At 37.0% G+C, this 10,000-nt stretch overlaps 1 protein-coding gene across 6 annotated transcripts in view; it reads left to right on the forward strand.

Annotated features, from left to right (window-relative positions):
- The window catches only part of EBF3 (EBF transcription factor 3), a 131,840-nt gene that overhangs the window by 78,541 nt on the left and 43,299 nt on the right, over positions 1-10,000 (forward strand). For 4 of the 6 annotated variants that reach the window (XM_032786912.1, XM_032786920.1, XM_032786876.1 and 1 more), the window contains exons 7-8: positions 5,189-5,270; positions 8,274-8,418. In XM_032786912.1, the coding sequence (XP_032642803.1) occupies positions 5,189-5,270; positions 8,274-8,418 (227 nt within the window). The remainder of the gene's footprint in view (positions 1-5,188; positions 5,271-8,273; positions 8,419-10,000) is intronic. The other 2 variants (XM_032786887.1, XM_032786907.1) reach the window with 1 other exon arrangement.

The following is a 10,000-nucleotide window of genomic DNA, read 5'->3' on the forward strand; positions in this document are numbered from 1 at the left end:
AAAAGCCAATTAAAGGGTAATAAAGTAAAGGATGAGAATTACCATTTGACTTCAAATGTCTTCTCTTCCTCTTTCTCTCTCTTTCCTTCTCCCCAATAACAGCATTGTCTCTATGGACAGCTTTTGTTCCAAAGAACTATGTTTTCTTATTATAGAATTGTATATAATGAGCTAAATCCTGCTTTCTTGATTCATAAAATTAGAGTAAGATTTGGTCATGTTCGCAATCATTCATTTGGTAGTATAGTAATATATTATCTGTAAGCGTTATTGAACACTTGATCTAAATGTCTACCTGAAACAAAGATAAAAAGTGAAACAAAACTGTTGGAACAAACAACCTGTCCTCCATCCTTTAAGATCTTATGTTAGGAAAAGCATATTTTATCGAGAGCATTGAGGTTATTTATTGTTATACTTATGTTGATTTGCATAATTGTGACCTAACTGGTTATATATTGAGACTGCTGTCTTTGGTTATGGATACACTTTTTCCCCCAAACAACCATGCCCAATGTTTTAAGTACAAATACTATAAAATTAGAGCGCATTGAGGAACTCTTGCATGAGCAACGTTTCCCGGTTTGAGTCCTTACAAATGATCAGAGATATACTTTTAAGAACGATGGTTCCTTACAAACGATCAGAGATATACTTTTAAGAACGATGGTTCCAAGGAGTAATGCTAATACAACTTTCCACAGTGCACACTACTTTTAGCAACAAATTGGTTTGAGTCGAACCAGACCAAAGCCACCAGTCATGCTAGGAGCGCTAAAGGTTTGCTAGCTCATCCATTGTTAAAATTCAAGTACAAAACTCTAGCTAGTAAATTTTCTTCAACATCTATTCTCATCTAGGTTAAAAATAGATAAAATGGATGAAAAGGTATTTACAGTGTTTTAAAAATCTCCTATGGAAAAGAAATTTTTTATATCACAAGAAAAAAAAAGCTCCTGTAGATTGTTATGTGCATAAGGTGGAGGCTTAAGAGCAGACACATTTGCAGATGAACTGCTTTTACTAGCTTCTCTGAGACATGACATTTGTTCAGAAGATTAGCCAGGTTGTAATGTGTAGCATAATTGCACTGTGCGGATGTCCCAGAAGTGAAAACCTAATTGCTTGACAGGACTATAACTTTGTGGTATGCTCTCACCTTGTTAGGTCCTTTTCTGATGCAGTTCAAATGAAGTCTGGCCGCAGGTGTGCCTAATTTACCTCGCAACAGAACGTGTTGAGTTTAATTGCACAGTGGTTGTTAGGAAAAATTGGTGGGTGGAATATCAAGTGACTTACTGTATGCTGATGGCAGATGGGCGTTAAGAGGCATTGTGAGCTAAGTGTATAGGTGAGATGAGTTAATAAAAGATGTAAATTTTATCTTAAAATAGTGAAGCCTTATGGTAGGTAATACATTTTAATTAAGAGGGTATCAGATCTTTCTTTAGCAGTAGGAAGAAAATCAAAGGGGAAATCACCAAGAAATACTGTTTTTTCCTTACTTCAGTATTTCTTTTAGGAGCAGTTTCCAATTGAGGATGTTTAGGAAGAATATTCGAAAAGATTAAATACATTCAAATGTGTAATGTGTGTACATAAATTACATAAATTGCAGAATACAACACAGGGACAGACAAAACCAGAGAAGTCTGTGTTCTCATTCTACTGATAGCAACAAAGTTTGAAAAACTACCTTAACATGAACCCAAAGCCAGTATCCTACTTTTTCCAACTCTAGGATTCAGTTCCCAAGAGTATAAGGCTTTTTCTGTGGAAAAGCAGCAAGCTCTATCCTCTCTGCTCTAGAGACTGCCTGCTAGGATGCAGGATTCTTGTTGGCCAGCCAAGGGAAAGTGGGCAGCTTTCTCCTCTGCATTGAGCTAAGGGAATAGCCTCCCTGGGAACAGGGTTTTTCTTGTCCTTGTGTCACTTTCCCTTGAAGTTCTTCTCTTATGCCACCTGAGCTCCCAGGGCTCTTCTGAGCTACAGTTACGAACTGTCATTAGAGTCATGCAGTCCCACCGTAAAGCTGAGATACAAACATTGGTTATGTTGCATCCCAGTGCTGTTTCTTCTGACTTTAGCTCAGCGTTCAGGTTTGTTCAGGTGGACTTGAATGTTTAAGGTTCAGACAAGCTTGGCTTTCTACCCAAACTACTGAGTAAATGTCCAATTCATTTGTTCTGTAAAAGATTGCTTAATATACTTTTGTAGATGAACATGAGTTCCCCATAGAAACAGTTCTTCAGTGTCAAAAAATTCACGTGTAATTAATAAATAATAATAATACTTTACACTTCTGGAGCACCTTTCAACTGAGGATTTCAAAGTAATTTACAAATTTTAATTCAATAAGCCTCACAACACCCATTTGACATTGGAAAACAGGATTAGATTCTCCTTTTCAGTCTGACTCCTTTGTGGCACTAAGAGGCTGTGAAGCTGACATCTCCCTAGACTAGTGATTTTTAAACCTTTTTTTCATTTGCGGACATCCAAGAAATTTCAAATAGAGGTGCGGACCACTTTGGAAATTCAACCTGTGGTCCACGGAACACTACCATAGAAGTCTTAGCCTGAAAACTGACTGCACAGAATTCAACTATAAATGTTGCACATGCTCAGCACAGCATTTGGTGCAGTGTGAGAAAGGCGCTAAACTGTGGGCTTCTATGGTAATGACAACACTTCTGGGTTTTGACTTGTAGGTGGGGGTATTCACATATTTTTGATTGATCAGAAAAACAGAATGCCTTTTCTGGGATCTGAAACTTTATTTTCATAGTCACCTTTCGCAGACTCCTTAGACATAGTTTACAGACCTCCAGGGATCCACAGACTGAAAACCACTGCTGTAGACAGTAATTTTCCCAATGTGGGGTGTGCCCAGCTGAGGTAGAGCTAGTTTTACTGGATCCTAAGCCACTCCACACAGCTGCCCATATAGTAGGGGACATGAGAGGGGGATAGGGATGTGACCAGACCACTATTATGCTCTGACTGTTCTCTAGCCCCTGGGTACCATAGCCAGACAGAGTACTTTAGAGCAGCCCTACATGCAGCCAGCTTCAGGCTCAGGGAAATGCAGCCATTCATTATAGCTTCCCCCACCACCATCACCACATCTATGCTCAGCAAATTCAGCTGAGAAGCTAAACCACAGAGATCATATCAACCACCATTGAAATGTTGCCACCTCTGGGGTGAAAGCCAGCAGTTGATCACAACAACACTGCGCAAGAGTTCAAGAGGGGAAGTGAAGAATACCATATCCAATTGAAATTGCAGCAGAGATTGATTTAGGCACAGTGTAATTACATGTGCTGAAATTTGGCTGGGAAAACAGGTTTAACACTCCTTCAGTAACATAGAATCTTTAGTGAGTACAAGGAATCAGTGCTAGAGTAGACTAGAAAATGGAGGTAAGGGGGGACTTAGCAAAATTTCTCTTCCATTTAATATCAAAATTCCCATTACTGTTGAAAATTTGCTAAACGGCTCTAGAGATTATCCCATTTATATGTCTCATTGGAGAGATGGCTTCTTCAGCAGTACAGTGCCCACTAACAACACACTGGAGCTTTTGTTCAGGATTAACTCAGAGGCAACTGGCAAGTGTTCTAACTACTGAATTACCAACACCCTTTCTAGTACCCGAGTATTCCTTAGAGTTCTCCCATCCAGTTATTGCCACAGCCCAGGAGTTCACACAGGACATGACAACAGTACAGCTTCAGGCACATGTTTTATCAACTGGAGTCTGACCCTTCAGGTTTGAAGTTCTAAAGGAGGAAAGAGTGGAGAGCTAAGCTCTTATCAGGGATATTATTTGCACATGAACATTTATCTAAAGAGTATCCAGGTACCATGGTGACAGATACTTTATAATTAAGAGTAACATTAATAAATAATAATTTTTTGTATTCTGAATAAAATTCCTAAAGATCTTGTTAAGCTCAGTATTAAAAATGTGTCTACTTGACCACCAGAGAAAATGTTTTGCTGTTATAAACAATGAAAATATCACAATGTTAAGAAAATAATACGGGCTAGGTTGTGATCAGCCTTTAAACCTCTGTACTAGGGAGGGGCTTTTCCCTCACCTAGCACAGCCTGTGTGAAGTCTATGCAGGAGCTGCTCCAAAGCAGCTACCTGCTTCCCAGAGCAACTTGCTGAAAACAAGGAAGGAAGGGAAGTAGGTGGAACCATAACTTTGCTGCCCTAAAAACTACATGGAGGTGGAATGAGGGTATATACCTGATTCATTATAAGGGTGTCACAAATTGTTTCTTTCTCTTTTCCCACCTTTCCATACAGTTGTTTTCCCTAGGAAACATCTTACCTCTCAGAGTTCCCCCTGAGCGTTGCTGCTCTACACAGCCCTCAGTGCAGGAAGGTGACTAAATGGCACAGTTTAACCCTATATAATTGTCTTTTAATATGCTGAATAGTTTAGAAGCTGGACTACATATTGCCCTTGGCATGGTCATTCTTTTTATTTTTATTATTAATTATTATTATTATTATTATTAATTATTTATTACAGTTTTAAGGTCATTATAGTGACCAGTCAGAGTGCAGGACTTAATACTCAGTGTTCCATTATACTTTAACAATAATGACCAATGGGAGTGACTTTTCCTGACATTTAAGCCCAATGCAAATCCCACTGAAGTCAATGGGAGCTGGATCATACCTCTTTTGAGCAGCCAGAGGAGTCTTCAACCAGAGGCAAAGCCAAGAGTCTTTAACAAGACTGATCATTAATTGACAGGAAATTTCCAACTTGGAGGTTATTAGTGCTAATATCTAAGCTGTGAAAACATAAAACATGTTAAGAAAAAAAAAGGGGGGGCAGATCCTCAGCTAGTATAAATCACCATCATTGATGTGATTGAATCATTAAAGTCAATTGTGCAACACTGATTTACAGGTCCTGAGGATCTGGCCCAAAGTCATTACATTTTCAAGTGCTGAAGATGTAAAAATTGAAGCACATGTTGCCATGGATATGGTGTTCTGATTACAGCAGTGATCTTTTCTAGTTCTTAAAGACCAGTACAGTAACCAATAAGAAAGTAAGATGTCATTCCCAATATTCTGTAAGGTTTACCTATTTAAGAATTTATTACATATTTTTCTCTTTTGATATCCCTAACAAACTTCAATTTTGTATTTTTATAGATTCTTTCTAAAGTTTTTCCTCAAGTGCAATCAGAACTGTTTGAAGAATGCAGGCAACCCACGAGATATGCGAAGATTCCAGGTACAGAGTTTTTAAAAAGAAATAAGGATATATTCAGGATTCATTCATAAATTCCAAATAACTTACCATTATATTTTTTTCTGAAAGAGTGTTGTCTTTTTTATTTAATACAGTTAGTTTCAGAACTGTATACCTTTTAAAAATGATATATAAAACTTTTACAAATATTTGCCTTCTTTAAATGCATGTTCTTAGGAGTTGTCAAGTTCACGAGCAGTCCATGATGGATTGTTCTGAAGCAAGTGGGAATCACCAGTGAAAATATTGCTGTGGTTTTTTCTCATATTAAAATCTTCACTGTGTTATTGGGTTGCTAACAGCAGTAGAGAAGTTTTTACACATATATGATGAGTAGCACCAACTAAGTATTAGATATTAGAAAAGCAGCCATGGAATTCAATGAATTTTGGATCACCGTTCTAGTTTTCACATTCAGATATAAGTCTGATAGGTGTGGTATAACCCACATATTTTTATTCCAACTGTTTTAGAATCAAATTATTTTAATTCTTGAATTTCTCCCTACAGCTATTGAAATGTCCTGTGGTGAATCATAACCACTACAGAAGGGTATCTGACTGGACAGTTGCTGAAAATAATTTCCCCCAAATTTTGACTGATTAGAAATGGTTATTAAGAAATACATGATTTTTACTTCAAATTACTTTCAACATGATTCAAACTTGGAATTAATAACCTAGGCATTGAGATGTTCAGAACTTTTTCTGAGAAGCACAACTTGTGGTTAAAGCTTATAGGAAGGCATGTGACATCTGTTTTCACACACAGCCAACCTACTGGTGAAGCCAGAATGCTTGAGCCAGTCAACAATACAGGTCTGTAGCTGGAAAAAAATATTTCTTCAAAACAATCCAGGCAAACTTTCATTTTTCATGAATCTCAGCTTCACAGAGCATTGGTGATATTGATCCATCTGAACAGAGCAGAAGGTCAAACCTGGAATGAGTGGAAATGTCCTCTTTGTCTTACCAATGACTAAATGAAGCATCAGTCATGAATGATCTTGTGGTTGACAAAGGAGCCAGTAGTCACTAGAAAGACTTCCCCGGGTCTCTTTAGTTAATCTCCCTGCCTCTCAGAAGGTTTAACTGGACTTAACAGAATGTCAGGTCTTGAACAATATTTCCAACTGGTTTCACTATCTCAGCACCTTTCTTTAGGTGCACTGCAGGAATGAGCCAATAAAACAACATAGTATGTCTACTTTCTTTTGCTGAACTACACTATTTTCCCTTGGTGACTGACTTATATATAGATGACAAAGCAAAGATAGTTGTCTTTTTTTTTTTAATATACACCTCCCCCTGTCTTTCAATATATCATGGCCTAGGAATCTAAAAAAAATAAATAAAAATTATTCTTTGCTGAGAATCATATTTTATCTGCTTTGCATAGTCTGCCGGTTATTTATTCAAGTCGCACTTAGCTTATTAAAAGTGAAAAGCAGACAGCCCAGTGACATGGCAATAGGACAGCAACATAGGATACCTGTGTTAAGGTGCAGCTTCTGGACTCCCCACAATGGATGTTGAGGAGCAGTGATACAGTTTGTCTCTGTGGAGGAGAGTGCATGCAGAAGCACAGCATACTTCTACAGAACTACCCTCAGGCTGGTCCAATGGGTGATACAAATGGCTGCCTCCAACACACAAAAGTAGGAAAGAATTTACAACAGATGCCTTGCACCCACTATGTGCAAAAAGGGAAAGAGTTACAGTGTAGTTCTTACTCTCCTGTTTTCTCATTCATTATATATCTGTATATATGGACTGTAAGTATTCTGAATGTCATTTTTCACTGAGATTTTACATCCAAAGCAAACCAAACAAAAAGTACAAGCCTGGCAGGCTTGTGTACTAGTTATTGCCATCATCACTAGTATGGTTGGATGAGGCATGGCTAATATTGACCTAACTCTCCCATTGTTTCAGATAACTTTTCTAATCTTAACTATACTGAAAATACTACAGTGATTCCTTCAATCAGAAAATCTGGACCCCAACCCACAATGACCATGAGGGAGAACTGAAATTAAACTTAAACTTATATCTGAGGTATTCAAAGTATTTTGGAAAGAAAATCAACCTATGGAGCCATATCACAAACACACACACACAAACTTTCAAACAAAACGCTTCTATTTCCTCTTTCACTTGTGTATTATGGAGTATCATTTCGGGATGAATTTCACAAATTGATTGTGTAGGTGTTTTTGTCAGCAAGGTTGTGCATTTTGCTTATGTTCCTTTTCCAATTTCGACTAAGAAGCAGCTGGAAGCCAAAGAAGGCCCTATCCATCATCTCTTCTATGGCCGGACTCTGAACCTGGACACAAGAATAGGAGCCTTTCACTCAAAAATAAAGGAGGAAATTCCATTGACATACCAGGGTCAATCACCATCCAAATGAACTTGAGAAGGGATACTTTTCATGGATTGAAAACACTTTCACTATTCATATTCAACTCAGTCTCTTCAGATGCAAAAAAGTTCATTATCAGACATTAAATGTAATTGTAAAACTGACCTGGAGATCATTTATTGAAGAGAAATGGGGAGTTACAAGGGTTTCTGATTTATTAAGCTTTTTTTTTTTCTGATTTGGAATCCTCTTCATTTGGAAACAGTCTCAAGTGAACAATTTTTAATTAGATAAACTATCTGATCAATATATCAACAGATCAATCAAAACAGCAGCTTTTAAAATGAGTGGCTAGAGGGGTGATTCTGAAACTAATGGCCAGAAGAATATTTCCCTGAATTGAATTCATTTGTTAGGATAATAGGAGATTAAACTCTAATTAGTGTAGCAGGTTTTGAAGAGAAACAATTGAGATTTAAAAATTCACCAGTGGTAACTATTTGGAGTGGGGGGGCTAACTGTGATTATATCTATTTAAAGCAGAAAGTAATGGACTTGTCTACAACATATGAATTTCTAAAAATCTGAAGTTTTTTAAAATGTATTTGTTTTCTTTTCCAGGTTGTTGTATCAACAACAGTCAATGTGGATGGCCACGTTCTGGCTGTCTCAGACAACATGTTTGTACACAACAATTCCAAACATGGAAGGCGGGCTCGCCGCCTTGACCCCTCAGAAGGTACGGCCCCTTCTTATCTGGAAAATGGTAGGCACACATTTACATGTCTTTTTTTATTTGCAATGCTTTTTTCCACCATATTTTATGTTGATACACTACTACATTTACTTTTATATGATTTCTTCTCTCTTCACATTGATCAAACAGCCCATTAGTATTTCTGACTCGATGTTAAACAAAATACAGGCCTCCCTGTTTTGCTTTTGACTTCCTTTCCTTTATTTAGTCCATAAAGTTCTGCAGTTACAACCAATTTTTCATCTCCTTTTATTCTTTTTTGTTTGTTTGTTTGTTTAAAAGCCTTGTTTTGTTTGCAGCTTTTTCTTGCTGTTTAATTTTATTTGATTTTATTTTGGCTTGTCATAATCCTCGATCCAGAGGTACAGTCTCAGGTTATGTATGCAAGTTTAAATGGATGGTAAAAACATGACCAAATCTGTAAGGAATTTACTGTGAGGTCAATTTCCTGTTGCTGGGCCCTACTGCTACAGATTAAAGCAGTAGAATTTTTGTATGAGAAAAATAATATAAAATGTTTTTCTTCTATTTGATTAACTTCTTGCCTGATCTGCTAAAAACAAGTAATTTGTGGGGAAAAGAACAGTGGAAAGTGTCCCCAACAATCCCTAAACTCTCAAATACTTTATTTTTGCGGCCCATCAACCTCTGAATCTTGCACATCCATACATATACATACACTCTCACATAGAGTAACTGACCAAAAGACATATCTATATGCAAATGTCACTTTTTACACACCGTAACATCCCCTCACAAAAACCTGGATAATTACTATTAAGCAATGCACTTTCTTATACAATAAAATGGTTAATTATCAAATATATATTAAAACTTTCCAAAAACATGCTTTTTTTTACACTGCAGTACAGACTGAGGGGCTCATCCTGCAAACACATTTACTTTAATGGGACTACTTAGGTGAACAGTTACAAATATGCAGAAGTGTCGGCAGGATCATACCCTTTACAACTGTACAATTAAATCATGTAAAGTAACAACTAGCAATGCTAAGCTGCTGTTATAACAATTCTCATATATTAAGGTTATGTGTTTATATTCCACATAATACATACAGATGCACACACAGAAAAATGAATGAAACAAGCAATGATTATCGGAATGAAATATGATTTAGACATCAAAAAATGAATCTGCTGTGGCCCACAAAAAACCTAATTTGTTTTTCTGCATTAATAACTAAGGTATAAGAGAACAAAATATAATAATTAAAGGTCGCCCTGAGCACAAGAGTCATTATAGTCTGTGACGTATTGTTTATCTCTTTCATATGAACTGAAGAGAGGTGTGTATTTTGCCTAGCAACCATCACTAATGAGGTTCACAATTAAGAAGGTTGAATCCTCTCCCCAGTCCTTTACTTCCCTAGAGAGAGAGAACTAGCAACATTATAGGTTCAAGTAAGCATGCTCAGCCCTGTGGTGTTAGGTTTTAGTCTAGGTCCAAATTCAGCCTCCTTTAATGAGCTATTATGATCCTAGCAAAATAGAAGTATTTATTTTTGTAAGCTGTATAAAAAGTATTTGACTCTAAGCAGAAAATATCACAGTTAGAAAAATAAAGGCCATTT

The sequence above is a fragment of the Chelonoidis abingdonii genome, chromosome 15 (genome assembly GCF_003597395.2).
Source record: "Chelonoidis abingdonii isolate Lonesome George chromosome 15, CheloAbing_2.0, whole genome shotgun sequence".
Lineage (NCBI taxonomy): Eukaryota > Metazoa > Chordata > Testudines > Testudinidae > Chelonoidis > Chelonoidis abingdonii.